Source organism: Amblyraja radiata, chromosome 18, assembly GCF_010909765.2.
Source record: "Amblyraja radiata isolate CabotCenter1 chromosome 18, sAmbRad1.1.pri, whole genome shotgun sequence".
Lineage (NCBI taxonomy): Eukaryota > Metazoa > Chordata > Chondrichthyes > Rajiformes > Rajidae > Amblyraja > Amblyraja radiata.
This window is the reverse complement of record NC_045973.1, coordinates 34051897-34068375: the sequence shown is the minus strand read 5'-3', so window position 1 is coordinate 34068375 and position 16479 is coordinate 34051897. Positions and strand designations below refer to the sequence as shown.

Sequence of the window (16479 nt, the reverse complement as noted above, 5' to 3'; positions counted from 1 at the left end):
AAAGTAGCATTAAATCGCCATTGTTTAGCACTAAACTTGGAATCAGGTAGTTTGATTAATAGTTTCAATGGTGCGTGACCAGAAATAGCAATTGCATCATATTCACATGCAGTGACCGATGCAACTAGCCGAGAATCTATTATAAAATAATCAATCCTAGAATAACTATGATATACAGTGGCTTGCAAAAGTATTCATACCCCTTGAACTTTTCCACATTTTGTCACGTTACAACCACAAACGTAAATGTATTTTATTGGGATTTTATGTGATAGACCAACACAAAGTGGCGCATAATTGTGAAGTGGAAGGGAAATGATACATGGTTTTCAAATTTTTTTTACAAATAAAAAACTGAAAAGTGTGGCGTGCAAAAGTATTCAGCCCCCTTTACTCTGATACCCCTAAATAAAATCCAGTGCAACCAATTGCCTTCAGAAGTCACCTAATTAGTAAATAGAGTCCACTTGTGTGTAATCTAATCTCAGTATAAATACAGCTGTTCTGTGAAGGCCTCAGAGGAGTGCTGGGAGAGAGGGGTGGCTCAGTCTGGAAGCTTCGGCTGGGTTGGAGGAGGTGTGGCAAGGGACATGGAAGTAGAGGATAAAGAGTTCTGCCCTGCAGTATTGTGGCCATCTGTCCCAATATGGTTACTAAACATCCCAAAAGTTGATCTGGAGATATGGGAGGCAAAAAGGAGGGAAGAAAATTTGGACCTAAAAACAGAATACCATAACCAGATATATAATAGATACAGGGAACACCTCTTAATTTTCACAGATGGATCAAAAGACCCAGTAGCTGAAACAACAGGGGCAGCTGTGGTAGTGCAAGGGATGAATGTTGAGATTTGCAAAAGAACAAATAACTATTTGGCAGTATATACAGTGGAACTGTACGCTATTTTGATGGCAGTTCGGTGGATAGAACAGGTGCAACCATGCAAAATATTAATATGTAGCGACTCATTGTCTGCAATCCAGAGTATTGGGTCTGGTGCATCCCATAGGCGGCCTGACCTAGTGTATGAAATTCTACTACTATTAAGCCAAGTAACAAGGAAGGGCAGTGACGTGACTTTGTTGTGGGTCCCAGCACACATTGGTGTGCTAGGAAATGAAAAAGTGGACAAATTAGCAAAAGAGGCCGTTAAAAAAGAGAACATAGAGGTAAACCTACAATTATCCAAATCTGAAGGAAGACACATTGTGTGGAAGAAAATAAATCAGGAATGGCAACAATACTGGGAACAGGAGACAAAGGGGAGACACCTCTATTCGCTACAAAACAGAGTGGGCATTACAGCAAGAAGAGGGGGAACAGGAGAGAACAGGTAGTATTAGCAAGATTGAGGATAGGACACGCTCACCTGAACAGCACATTAAAAATGTTGGGAAAACACCCTACTGGGATGTGTGAGGAATGCCATCAGCCGGAAACAGTTCAGCATGCTCTAGTTGCATGTAGAAGATATGAAACAGAAAGAAGAGTTTTGATCAGTGAAATGAAGAAAATTGGAATGACAGATATATCAGAAAAGAACATTCTAGAGTATGGAGGGGAAGGAAAAGGAGTAAAGGTGTTGTTTAATTTCTTGAGGGCCTCTGGCCTTATAAAAAGGATATAATGTAAAGACATGAGGACTGTGGAGTGAAGCCAGAAGGTGGCAGCAATGCAACATTGTGGATGCCGGCTGCCGTAAAACTCCAAAGAAGAAGAAGAAGGCCTCAGAGGTTTGTTAGAGAACATTAGTGAACAAACAGCATCATGAAGCCCAAGGAACACACCAGACAGGTCAGGATAATGTTGTGGAGAAGTTTAAAGCAGGGTTAGGTTATCAAAAAATATCCCAAGCTTTGAACATCTCACGGAGCATGGTTCAATCCATCATCCGAAAATGGAAAGAGTATGGCACAACTGCAAACCTACCAAGACATGGCCGTCCACCTAAACTGACAGGCCGGGCAAGGAGAGCATTGATCAGAGAAGCAGCCAAGATGCCCATGGTAACTCTGGAGGAGCTGCAGAGATCCACAGCTCAGGTGGGAGAATCTGTCCACAGGACAACTATTAGTCGTGCACTCCATAAATCGGGCCTTTATGGAAGAGTGGCAAGAAGAAAGCCATTGTTGAAAAAAAGCCATAAGAAGTCCCGTTTGCAGTTTGCCACAAGCCATGTGGGGGACACAGCAAACATGTGGAGGAAGGTGCTCTGGTCAGATGAGACCAAAATTGAAGTTTTTGGCCTAAATGCAAAACGCTATGTGTGGCGGAAAACTAACACTGCACGTCACCCTGAACACACCATCCCCACTGTGAAACATGGTGGTGGCAGCATCATGCTGTGGGGATGCTTTTCTTCAGCAGGGACAGGGAAACTGGTCAGAGTTGATGGGAAGATGAATGGAGCCAAATACAGGTAAATCTTGGAAGAAAACCTGTTAGAGTCTGCAAAAGACTTGAGACTGGGGTGGAGGTTCACCTTCCAGCGGGACAACGACCCTAAACATACAGCCAGAGCTACAATGGAATGGTTTAGATCCAAGCATATTCATGTGTTAGAATGGCCCAGTCAAAGTCCAGACCTAAATCCAATTGAGAATCTCTGGCAAGACTTGAAAATTGCTGTTCACAGACACTCTCCATCCAATCTGACTGAGCTTGAGCTATTTTGCAAAGAAGAATGGGCAAAAATTTCAGTCTCTAGATGTGCAAAGCTGGTAGAGACATACCCCAAAAGACTTGCACCTGTAATTGCAGCGAAAGGTGGTTCTACAAAGTATTGACTCAGGGGGGCTGAATACTTTTGCACGCCACACTTTTCAGTTTTTTATTTGTAAAAAAATTTGAAAACCATGTATAATTTTCCTTCCACTTCACAATTATGCACCACTTTGTGTTGGTCTATCACATAAAATCCCAATAAAATACATTTACGTTTGTGGTTGTAACGTGACAAAATGTGGAAAAGTTCAAGGGGTATGAATACTTTTGCAAGCCACTGTACATGAGAGAAAAAAGAAAATTCTTTGTAATTTGGGTGTAAGAATCTCCAAACTTCTAGCATTCCAGAGTCAAATAAAAAAGAATGAATAAAATTAGTTGATTTATTTGGAAGCACATGATCAGATGTAGACCATGTGGAGGATGAAGGGCCTGTTCCATATTCACCATCTCTGTTAATGTTCTGTAGCTACCAGTTTACCTGTCTTAATGAGACACATTGCTATGATTTGCCTGCAGACTGGAATAAACATCGCTCGTTTAATTTCGAAAAAGAAGAAAAGAATCACAAAACTCAAACAGCAGTTGAAAAAACAGGAAAAACGGGACAAGAAGAAAGCCAAGAAAGAGAAGGTAGTAATGTTCCTCTCAAATAATTAATTATCTGATCTCCTCAGAACTGTGTGTCTCCATTTTGGGTAAGAAAATATTATTATCCCAAGAAACATTCTCAATCAATCATAATAGCACTTTATTAGCCAAGTATGTTTTGCAACATACGATGAATTTCATTTGCCAAGTCAGTCATACAAATAAAAAGCAACGGAACACACAAAACACATTTTAACATAAACATCCACCACAGTGACTCCTCCACATTCCTCTCTGTGATGGAAGGCGTAAAGAAGTTCAATCCCTTCCCTTTGCTCTCCCACGGTCGGGAGCCTCAAGCCCTCCGTTGACAGGATGAACTTGACTCCCGTTGCCGGCGGTGGGCCCTCCACATTGAGGCGATCAGCTCCGGCATCGGGGGGATGTCAGCTCCCCAGCGCTGGACGATCGAACCTCGCGTCAGGGCTGGTCGAACCTTCTGCGACATTGGAGCTCCCGACATCCCCGGCCTCTTCCGAGACTGCGAGTTCCCGATGTAAAGTCCACAGGCTCCAAAGGTTGGAGCAATCGCAGGCAGGGGATCGACTCCGATGTAAGTCCACACCCCGCGGTGGGGCCCAAAGTCGGTCTGAGGAGGCCTCCAGCTCTATCGATGGTAGGCCGCAGAGCAACTGGAGAATGCGATCCGAAAATTCATCGCATCTCCGGCAAGGTAAGAAATTGGAAAAAAAAAATTTCCACGACTCCTTCCCCTCCCCCCACATAAAACAACCAGAGAACATTTACACACACTTTTTACACACACTTAAAATGTTTTAAAGATGACAAAACAAACAGACTGTTGATGGGGCTGCCAATCAAACGATACTCCTGGTGGTATTGTTCCTTCTCATATTGTTACATTCTAGACAGGCAGCCAAGGCAGGAAGTGTTTTGTGATTTCCAACAATCAAAATCAGTACAATAAATGCAATAATTCTTGGTTGTGTGTCCTATTATATATCCCTTCCAATACTGTTCTCAGAACAGTGACTAAAATTTCATTGAATCTTAGAAAATAAACACTGGCCAGACAATCCATCAAGTCTGTGCCAATTTCTCTTTTGAAAGATCTCCCAAACAATTTTTTTTAAAGAATTTCCTCATAACAATGAAGAAAGGATATAGTCCTGATCCAAGGACTTTACCTCTTTCTTAAGCTGTGGGGATATATAAATGTAAAGGCAATACTTGAATCCTATTGTAAGAATCTGCATGTTATTTAATTGTATATTATAGACGGGTACAAAAAAATATTTGATCCGCAGCTGGGCTAACTGAAGTGAGGAAGGGGAATTTACAAAAATAATGTTCAGTCCTCAAAACTAAAATGATTGTTCCTGCTCATGGATTTGCTTAGAACACGTGGACCCAAAGAAACGGGGTTAATGGATTCATTGAAACTCCATCCTGTTTCCTGATGTTACAACATTCTTCATTATGTTCATTATGTTCATTAAGATGTTGTCTTTTATTGTCACGGTGTATAAATTTTAAAAATAATTTTTCCAGAAACTTAAAGGGCTTGAATCAGGAACAGGTAACCTAGACGTCATCTCTGGAAATTTTGTCAATGACAACTCCATCAGCTTGGAAATGGATTCAGGCCAAGAATCATCTTCTAAAGTTAACAAGAATCCAGAGGAATATGATCTCGAGTCTCTTGGGCTTCAGAAACCAGAGGTGCACTCTGTTATCCTTGATCTTAGTGCAGTCAACTTCGTAGATAGCGTCTGCATCAAGATTTTGAAAATTGTAAGTCACTCTCACTGTTGTCTTTTGTGCTCCGTCTCAGTTTCAAATAGTCATGATAAGTGTGGCAAATTTCAGTTTAGTTTGCTAATGTCATGTGTATCGAGGTAGTGAGAAGCTCTTTGTTGTGTGCTATTCAGTCAAACAAAAGACTATACATGAATACAATCAAGTCATACACAGTATACAGGTAAAGGATAATGGGTGTAGGAAGGAACTGCAGATGCTGGTTATAACCAAAGATAGACACAAAAAGCTGGAGTAACTCAGCGGGACAGACAACATTTCTGGAGAAAAGGAATACGTGACATTTCAGGTTGAGACCCTTCTTCAGGATAAAGGGTACAGGATAAAAGTAAATATAGGGTGGAACAAAACTGAAGAAGGGCCCTGACCCGGAATGTCATAATTCATATTCTCCAGAGATGCTGCCAGACAAACTGAGTTACTCAAGCATTTTGTCTCTTGTTTTAGGGGGGATTGGTTTATTCACTAAGAAATTAGCCCCAGAACACGCATCCCATTCTTTTGACTTAAATGACAACAATAACAATGGTGATTGAGTATGACAGCAACTTGTATTTTTATGTAGTTCCCATTGTATCAATGCTCTATGTATCAATGTACCATGTATCAATGCTATATATATCAATGTATCATTGTATTAAGGTATTATTGTATCAATGCTAAATGTGACACCACCACCACCCCAGTCCCGTCAAGAGAAATTGGGCAGATGGCTAAAACCCTGATCAAAGTAATGATTTACAGATTTAAAAAAAGGGGCAGAGAAGGAGAGGAAATGCATCTCAGCAGATGATGGAGCAATTAAATCCAGGGATGTTCAAAGGGTCAGAATTGGAAGACTAATGATATTTCTGAGGTGAAAGGGCACTTGCTAATTACAGGGATGGTGGTGGTGAGGCCATTGACGATTCTGAAAATGAGAACGTGAATTTTAGAACTGAGGATTTGCAGGAATATGTGCTTTTGTGAGTCAGAAGCGGTTGCAGAAATGTAACCCGAGTTTTGAAGAAGGCAGCCCAGTTTGGATGGCCTCCATTTTGCAGGATGGGGGAGGGTGGACGGGCATAAGGTGGGAATGTCGGGAGTGTATTGGAATAATGAACTCAGGCAAAAGTAGTATTAGGGGACGTTTTAGAAATGGAAATAGGTAGGTTTGGTGATAGCACATTTACACAAGAGAATAAGAAATAAAAACAAGAGTGGGAAATTTAGCCTCTCGTGCCTTCTCCATCATGCCTGACGTTTAACCTCAGCACCAGTTCCCGGCATTAACCGAATATCTCTTGATTTCTAAATATTTTAAAATGGTCCAAAACGGGATTTTTTGAGGTTAAATATAAAATTACGGTCTGGTTCAGCTTCAGTCTGTTTATCTTGGTTCAGTCTTCAACCCTTCACCACAATCTACACTATAGTCATATGTGATTTCCTGTACCAGGCCCAAAACTTGAGTTTGCTTGACTTCCTACAGTTGTGTTTTAATGGGACTGGAAATAGATATCTGATTAACTGAGTTTTCAGTTGCCAATGTTTTGGAAGCAAACAATTGCAACTTGCAAGGAAAACATAGTTTATAAAACCGAGGCTCCATCTTTTGTTTAAATTTCTAATTAATACAAATATCTTTCTGCCCCTTCTGAATATTCTGTGTTTTTAAATTCTAGATTTTCCGAGATTTCAAGGACATTGAGGTTGACGTGTACCTGGCTGGATGTCACTGTAAGTATGTGGTGGGCTGTTTCTGATGGGGTCTGCTTGCCTGCCTGTCATGATATTGCAGCCTTGTTGTGAAATAGTATGTCCCAAATAGCCCAGCCAAATGTAGAGGTAGATACTTCTGATTAATCACTATCTATTCTACCTATATACCTCCTTTATAATGAGACATTGGCTTAGCTGGTTAATACAATTTCAATTGTGGTTCTAACCCAATTCTAACCCAACCTGCAATTCAGAAATAAGGTTGAAATAGAGTAATATGATGATTTTGAAACCTGCCTAATATTACCCTATTAATTTTAGAGCCATTCAGAGGTTCATCAGATTTGGAATAAACCTCTTGAGTTTCCGGACAGCAGGCTTTGGTATAATTTACCCACAAAGAGGCCGGGAATACCCTGCGTTGGATCAAAGTTGACCTCGGTCAGGCTGCGCTCAACTGTGCCATGAATGTTATTGTTTGTAGATGGCACAGTGGGGTGGCACAGTAGCGCAGCGGTAGAGCTGCTGCCTTACAGCGCCAGAGACCTGGATTCGATCCTGACTGCAGGTGCTGTCGGTGTGGAGTTTGCGCATTCTCCCTGTGACTACGTGTAACTTCTCCGGGTGCTCCGGTTTCCTCCCACACTCCATAGACGTACAGGTTTGCAGGTTAATTGGGTTTGGGAAAAACTTTAAATTGTCCCTAATGTGTAGGACAGTGATAATGTATGGGGATCGTTGGTCGGCTCGGACTCGTTGGGCTGAAGGGCCTGTCTCCATGCTGTATCTCTAAAGTCTAAAGTGTAGATTCATTCTGCCAGCATTTATAAATATTCATGAGATACAGGGACATAATTAGGCCATTCGACCCATCCAGTGTGCTCCATGCCATGGCCATATTTGCCATGTGAGAGGATGTATAGGGCCCTCCCCATCGTGCATGCAATATGTTGGCTGCTTTACGGAGGCAATGTGAAGTGTGGATGGTGTTTAGTTTAGTCCACTGTCAATGTACCAACGTACAGTGAAAAGCTTTTGTTGAATGCTAATCAGTCAGCAGAAGGACAATACATGATGGAGAGGGGAGGGGGGGGGGAGGCAATCATGCAGTCCAGTCCATCACGGAAATCAAGGTCCCCCCCCCCTTTAGATTCCATCTACACTTCACTCAGCCTCAGCAAAGCAGCCAACATCATCAAGGACCACTCACACCCTGGTCATTCCCTCTACTGCCGTGTCCCATCAGGCAAAAGATACAAAAGCTTGAAAACACATACCACATTTAAGAACAGCTTCTAACCCATGGTTAGCATACTATTGAATGAATCTTCGCAAGTTAAGAAAAAAATCCCGATCTACCAACCCACCTCCTTGCACTTTTTTTATCTGCACTTTCTCTGTACCTGGAGCCGAGTCTATTCTGCACTCTGTTTATTTTCTCTTTCCACTACCTGTAGTATTTGTGTATGGTTTGATTGTACTCGTGTATGGTATAATTTGCTTGGATTACATGCAAAACAAAGATTTTCACTATATCCTGGTGCAGGTGACGATGATAAACATAGTCATACAGTGTGGAAGCAGGCCTTTTAGCCCAACTCCCACATTGACCCACATGCTAAATCTACACTAGTCCCACTTACTCGAGCGTGGCCTATTTCCCTCTAAACCTGTCCTATCCATGTATCTGTCCAATTGTCTCTTAAACGACGCGATAGTACCTGCCTCAACTACCTCCTCTGGCAGCTCATTTCATACACCCACCACCCTTTGTGTAAACCAATACTGATATTGTATAAGAGTCTCATCAACAGCTGCCTTGCTTGCCTTTGGGCTCCAAAACACTAACTGGAAACAACTTTTGGTGATCTGTATATCTTTTGCTATCATAGCCTGCAGAATACACATGCTCACCTCTAGTGCTGTGACTCAGACACACAGAACTCTACCCTTCAGGGCAGTCGCCTTGCTTCCATTAGCAATCTCCCCTCTTTAAGACTGAGTTAGTTTAGTTTACATTAGTTTAGTTTACTTTAGTTTAGAGATACAGCATGGAAACAGACCCTTCGGCCCACCGAGTCAGCGCCAACCAGCGATCCGTTACACTCTATGGAAACAATTTACAATTTTACCAAGCCAATTAAACTACAAACATGTACATCATTGTAATGTGGGAGAAAACCAGGGCTCCCAGAGAAAACCCATGCAGGTCAAGGGGAGAATGTACAAACTCTGTACAGATCGAACTCTGGTCAGGTTCAGGATCGAACCCAGGTCTCTACCGCTGCGCTGGTTGTTGGCCTAAGAATCCATGGTACTTAAAGTCAGTTCATTTTTTTGCAGGTCACAGTGCATTTCAGATCAAAATATGTTCTTAATTGCATTTTGCTTCTTTCAGGGTCTATTGTTCAGCAGTTTGAACAAGGAGATTTCTTTGGGAAGAACATCAGCAAATCCCAGCTTTTTACCACTGTGCACGATGCTATTACATTCTGTCTGATGAAGCACAATTCATCCACTGATCAGCCTCTTTGTATGGTCCGTTGTTTTCAATTATATTTTTAATTACTGTGTAATCTTAGATTTTTGTTCATGAGAGTTCCAATTACCAAGATATAAACTATTCCTTTGCCAGATATTCGTGCATAAAATAAAATGGCAACTTTTACGACGAGAGGCACATTTCTCATTTCCTGTCTCCCCATCTCAAACCGAACAGTCCCTGATCCCTTCTTCCACCTATATTCCATCCTCTGGCTTCACATTTCACGTCTCTTCTCTCCTGATCTCCTTATCTCACAGCCTTTTGTCTTTTCATCTCTGGCCTTTGTCCAACCATCTGCCAATCAACTGCCCCTCACCTTTATCCATCTATCACTTAAGATAGACACCAAATGCTGGAGTAACTCAACGGGACAGGCAGCATCTCTGGAGAAAAGGAATGGGCGACATTTCTGGTCGAGACCCTTCTTCAGGCTCTGTGGAAAAAGAAACAGAGATAACATTTCAGTTTGTGCGGTGTTCCCCACTCCTGAAATTGTATAGTAACATTCTGATCTTTTATTGCCAGAATGGACGCCTCTCACTGGCCCCACCAGAGGAGCAAGAGCAAGAGTCCAGCCTTGCCAGGGTAAGACATTTCTTTGATGTAAACTCTTGTATGTTGCTTAATTCCCATTGCAAAACCCTGTGCAATTAATTCAGCAAAAGCGGACCCTTGGCTATCACTGCATGGTTCATTGTAGATCATGTTTACTGCACTGCAGCCCAGCTATTACACTTCAGTACACTGTGAATGAGTTTCAATGAGCTTCAAACTCTCTGCTCTTGGCAGGTGGAATAGCAGGTGGCAGAACCTCATTATATCCAGGGCAAGATACTTGTTCCAACATACAAACAGGATATTTTTTGCAGGCATTTTTGGTAGGAGTGTTTTTTAAAATATTTAGCTTGCTATGTGGAAAACACAGGCAAAGGGAGTCAGATTTGGTCAAAATGCAGCAAATGAATCAGGGCACACAGGATATTGAGTTAATTGGACAAGATGGCACCCAAGCCAGGTGACTCTCTGCGTGCTGGTCCCAGAAGTGGATCTGCAATCACTCATTACAATCGCTCCACTCTTTTAAACCTCTCATGTATCTATACACTGAGGACAGCTCGATTGTAATCATGTATAGTCATAGAATAATAGAGTCATAGAGTCATGCAGCGTGGAAACAGGCCCTTCCGCCCATCGGGCCCACACCGGCCAACATGTCCCTGCTGCGTTTGGTCCATATCCCTCCAAATATATCCTATCCATATTTCTGTCTAAATGTTTCTTAAATATTGCGACAATCCCTGCCTCAGCTGCCACCTCTGGCAGCTCATTCCATACACCCACCACCCTTTGTGTGAACACATTACCCCTCAGATTCCTATTAAATCTTTTCCCTTTCACCTTAAACCTATATCCTCCGCAATAGTCCTCAGCTATAGTCTTTCTGCTGACTGGTTAGCACGCAACAAAAAACTTTTCACTGTACCTCGTTACACATGCTAATAAACTAAACTAATTATTATAGAAGCAGGCGGTAGGCACTAGGTTTGTAAGTGGTCTGCTGGTCAATTATGAAAGACATTGCATTAGAGTGATGACCAATAGTAATGGTGTTGCAGCCCATTACAGACTGACTGCTGAAGTTTGCTTTAGTGTTGATTCGTGGGAAGGTAAGGATTAGTCCCGCTAGTCATTACCTTTCACCTCATCAGCCATCGCATACAAAACATAATCCTCCGACGGATTTTTGCCACCTCCAACGGGATCCCACTGCTCATCACATCTTCCCATCTCCACCCCTTTTCGCCATCTGCAGAGACCGTTCCCTCCGTAACTCTCTGGCTTAAGGGCCTGTCCCACCAGCATGCCGGTGCCACTTTGATCGGCAGAGCCATATGGAGTTGTGCGGGGCTGGTCCCGACATCGCGCGGGGCTCCGAAAAACTGACACTGTCCAAATATTCCGCGCAGCAACGGCCAGTCGGCCCGCAGCCGCATTGAGGCCGCACGCATGCCTCGACGGGCGTATGCAGCGCCTTGACGCCGTACGCAGCATCTTGACGCCGTTCGCAGCGTCTTGACGGCGTACGCCTAGCGCGTGGCGTTGCGCGATGACATCACCGCCCGGCGTGCCGCTGCGTGATGACTTAACCGCCCAACGCCATGCGACGTCCAAATTCAGTCGGCCCGCCTCCTGCCCAGCTGATTGGTGAGTATGATGTCGGGACTAGCCCCGCACAACTCCAGACAGCTCCGCGGTTGGAAGTGGGATCGGCCCCGCGAGGCCGTACACCTCAAGCCACCACGTTTGGTCGCGCTGGACACATGTAATCGCATGCTGGTGGGACAGGCCCTTAACTCATCCCTTCCCACCCAAACCACACCCTCCCCAGGTACCTTCCCCTGCAACTGCAGAAGTTGCAACACCTGACCCTATATCGCCTCCCTCGACTCTGTCCAGGGACCCCAACAGTTCTTTAAGGTTAAGGACTTGTACCTTCTCCAACCTCATCTACTGTATCCGTTGTTCAAGATGTAGACTCTTATACATCGGCGAGACCAAACGTGGCCGGGCCGATCATTTTGCTGAACACCTTCGCTCAGTCCGCCTCGACCTACCTGATCTCCCAGGTGCAAAACACTTTTATTCCCCTTCCCATTCCCACACTGACCTGCCCGTCCTAGACCTCCTCCATTGTCAGAGTGAGGCTAAATGCAAATTAGAGGAACAGCATCTCATATTTTGCTTGGACAGCTTACAACCCAGTGGTATGAATATTGATTTCTCTAACCCCTGGATTCCTTCTCTCTCCATCCCTCCCCCACCAAGTCACACCAGCTTTTCGTTCTGACCTAGCTGCTGCTAACAATCACCTATTTCCTTTATCATTGTTACTTTTTTGAATATCTTTCATTCATTTGTTCTATATCTCTTCATATCGTCTATATCTCTCATTTCCCTTTTCCGTGACATTCAGTCTGAAGATGGGTCTCGACACGAAACATCACCCATTCCTTCTCTCCAGAGATACTGCCTGTGCCGCTGAGTTACTCCAACCTTTTGTGTCCATTTTCCCTTTGATAATGTGTGTGCAATATGCCATCTGCTGATAGCATTGGTAATAGCATGGATTATTCTAGTAAATGTAATTACTTCATTGACACTTCAAGAGTCAAGAGAGTCGAGCGTTTTTATTGCATATGTGCCAAACAGAACAATGAAATTCTTACTTGCAGCAACACGACAAAATATGTAAGCATAGTATTCTGTCAACAATATAATATACAATATATTTATTTATTTACTAGACCAAGGGGGTGGAGGGGGAGGGAGGGTGGAGAGAGGGGGAAGGAGGGGGAGTGGTTGAGAGAGAGGGGGAAGGGGGATAGAGGAGTGGGGGAGGGGAGAGGGGCAGGAGGAGGGGTGAGGAGAGAAGGGGATGAGTGGAAGTGGGAGAGGGGGAGGGGAGGGGGAAAAGGGAGGGGGGAAGAGGGAGTGGGAGGGGGGAGAGTGGGAGGGGGGGTGGGAGGGGGTGCGAGAGGAAGAGGGCGGACTTGAACTCGGCAAGCGGGCGGCAGGCTTCGGAATCTCGCGGGACCTCTGAAGCCCAACCAAATTACTGCGTGTTCAGCGGCTTCAATCCAGAGCCTGGGGGGGGGGGAGGACAGCTGGGCTGCAGGCGGGGCGCTGTGGACTGCCAGCCGAGTGCGAGTTAACTGTGAGCGGGAGGCGACAAAATGACTGCGAGCCGGGGGGGGGGGTGGTTTAACACGCAGCGTGTGCAAAGACAGTGGCCAACAGGCTGCGCTTTGAAAACTGCGCAGCTGGCCACGAGGAGCAGAGCCATTGTGACATCATCAGCTCGTTAGCTTTAAAAAAAGATCTCAGATTTGTGAACATTTTTTATTAAAAAACTCCAGAAATAATTAATCAAAGTTTCACATGAGGTCATTTTTGAAATCATGAGGTAATTCTCTATCGGAATATGTAAAAATCTCACCGTTAGCGCGTCGTGTTTTCGAGGAGATGTGAATCACAGACAAATAAGACACACACAAATGCATCCATAACCACATCCAAGTGTGTATATATATGCGCACACACACACACACACACATTAAAAACAAACAATAATAGAGCATAAAGATAAAGCCAATGCACCCAAGTCACACATAGGGTGGTGGCTGTATGGAACGAGCTGCTGGAGAAGAGAGCTGAGGTAGGTACTATCGCAACGTTTAAGAAACATTTAGACAGGTACATGGATAAACTTTGAGCCAACAACGCCATTCAAATTGATCCTAGTTGATCGTTGAAAATAATTCCCCGTTTTTCCCATATTCCGATAGCCCTCAGCGTAAATCTAACTCAGGACATTTAGAGGGATATATATGAGCCAAATGCAGTTAGGTGGGACTAGTGTAGGTAGGACAGGCTGGTCGTCGGTGTGGGCAAGTTGGGCCGAAGGCCCTGTATCCTTACTGGGGAGGGGAGGGGAGGGTTGCAGTCGACTATGAAACACAGCAGAAGTCCTCAGGTGCATCAGAGTGCAGAGTTTTTGTGTTAATAAACACACTCTTGCATAAGGGTGGTGGACTGTAATGAAATACGAGCAGGTCTTGAGGAATCGGATCAATGATGGAGGAAGAACACTCAAACAACATAAACCTAAGGGCAAAAACATTCATTGAAATAAGCATAAAACTACAAGCAAACAGCAGCAAAGCAGCAAATACACACTTACACATTGAAGTCGATGGGCCTGGCACTGTTCAAGAATCACATCGCGAGATGAAGTCCGGTAAGCTTGTTCACAGATAGCACTTGTTACATCCACCCTAATCCACAAACAACAGTTGACTAAGATTTCCAAACTAGCTGTCCTATGTAGTACTGAAAACAATGATTATTTATCAGGCCTCAAGCTAGTTTTGAATGTCGCTGAGAAAGAAAGCTTTACCTTATCTTCTCACTAGGTGTCCTTTCAGCTCCATGACCTCATAATAAATTGGCTCTCTGCAGATGCTGGTTTATACCGAAGATAGACACTAAGTGCTTGAGTAACTCAGTGGGTCCGGCAGCATATCTGGAGCAAAAGGATGAGTGACGTTTCACGCTGGAAACCATCTTAAGACGAATTCTCCCAACTTTTTTAACATGGTTCCTGTAATGGTGCGGCACAGTGACACAACGGTGGAGTTGCTGCCTTACAGTGCCAGAGATTCTCCCAAGCACCGTGCATTTTTTCTAAGTGAGCCTCCTTGCTTCACGGTGCAGTTTAGCTGAAAAGTCTGTTTAATTCTTGCATTCATTTAGTTTAGTTTTGAGATACAGTGTGGAAACAGGGCCTTCAGCCCACCGAGTCCACGTTAACCTTTGACCGTGTTTAAAAATTCCGCGCGGCAACGGCCTGCCGGCCCGCAGCCGCCTCAACGCCGTACGTCACTCACTCGACCTCCACGCGGCTCCCGCTTCTGGTTTGGTCGCGCTTGCCGCATGCCGTACGGCTCAAGCGACCACGTTAGGTCGCGCTTGCTGCATGCAGCCACATGCTGGTGGGACCGGCCATTTAGGTCGCGCTTGCCACATGCAGGTCGCATGCTCGTGGGACAGGCCCTTTATATAGCTTGTGTATGCTGGTGATCAATGGATTCAGTGGGCTGAAGGGCCTGTTGTATCTCTAAACTAAACCAAAAATAATTTAAAGTGTTCTTTAAAGCTTAGTTTGATCTCTCCTTAACATCTCCACCTTGGTTTTCTTTACTCCCCAGTCGAGTGTCTGAGTCACTTTTATTCCATGTTGAGGGGTTGCTGTTATTTTTACTGTCATCGTGACTGTAAGCAAAAGTTGACAATCCATGCAAATCTACATTTTGGGAGATCCCAGTAACAACATGGAAATTAATTATATCAGAACTACGGTTCTGCCTAACCCATTGAGTTACTCCAGCACTTAGTGTTATTTGCTCAAGATTCAGCATCTACAGTTCCTTGTGACTACTCTTTATCAGAACTATATTATTCTTATTTATTTTCAGGATACAAGCACAAAATTTTAATGTGAAGATTTGGTGCTGGGATATAATAGCTGCACATTTTGGAAGAAAGAGACAAAATCTGAGGAAGACCGAAGATTTTCATTCTTCCAGTGAAAAACATCTCAAACTAACACATTCTATGTTCTGTGGTAAAGAAAAATGAGAAGGACGAAGGAGGAAACGGTGAAAATCATTCTCAACTTGAATACCGTACAGTATAAGTGCTTGGAAAATACGGGGGTTGTGTATTTGTGCAGCATTTTACATCTGGAACTTGTGTGGTTCAATCACTGAGGAAAGTTTCATTCCTCTGGTTTCCTGCAATATTCTCTGCACAACTCAAATTCTTCCTCTTTTTCAAGTTTCTGAATAAAACAAATTTGATCTACACATGACGAAGACTGAAACTATTATTATCTAAGTCCTACAATCATTTTCAAGCAATATCTCTCTCAATTACCCTCTCTGCATCCCACCACTACAGTAACTCTTCCTCTTAGGTGACACTTTCTCGAGGGGAGTGTCAGAATTCTAGGAGCCTGGTGCTTCATTTTCAGAAGCTTCCTCAGTTCAATTATATTTTCTGCCTTACCAAAGCCACCTTCACCCAAGTGATGTGCCAAGAGTTTTTTTTTCAGCTGGGATAAACAACGGAGGCTTAAGGTTGGATCAGTGATGGGTGGGTTCATCACATCATGTTAACTGGCAGTCTAACAACAAAATGGAAATCATTCATTCTAAAAAGTGTAACATGTAACAAATAGGTTGTTCACAATATTCAACATTCTCATAAAATAAGGACACAAAGCGTGTAGTAACTCGGGTCAGGCAGCATCTCTGGAGAACATGGATAAGTCATGTTTCGTGCTGGGACCCTTCTTCATACTGATTCAGTCTGAAGAACGTCCCGACCCAAAACATCACCTATCAATGTTCTCCAGAGATGCTGCCTTATCCACTGAGTTACTAGAGCACTTTGTGTCCTTTTGTGTAAACCAGCATCTGCAGTTCCTGGTTTCTCCATTCTCATAAAGTAGCCAAGAA

The 16479-nt window shown here is 43.7% G+C and overlaps 1 protein-coding gene across 1 annotated transcript in view; it reads left to right on the top strand.

Moving 5' to 3' along the window:
* The window catches only part of slc26a6 (solute carrier family 26 member 6), a 55045-nt gene extending 39519 nt beyond the window's left edge, over nucleotides 1-15526 (top strand). Inside the window, exons 14-19 of the mRNA XM_033037367.1 lie at nucleotides 3244-3357; nucleotides 4888-5130; nucleotides 6819-6873; nucleotides 9254-9393; nucleotides 9926-9985; nucleotides 15436-15526. Coding sequence (XP_032893258.1) covers nucleotides 3244-3357; nucleotides 4888-5130; nucleotides 6819-6873; nucleotides 9254-9393; nucleotides 9926-9985; nucleotides 15436-15456 — 633 coding nt within the window. The 3' untranslated portion in view covers nucleotides 15457-15526. The remainder of the gene's footprint in view (nucleotides 1-3243; nucleotides 3358-4887; nucleotides 5131-6818; nucleotides 6874-9253; nucleotides 9394-9925; nucleotides 9986-15435) is intronic.
* The last annotated feature ends 953 nt before the right edge of the window (nucleotides 15527-16479 follow it).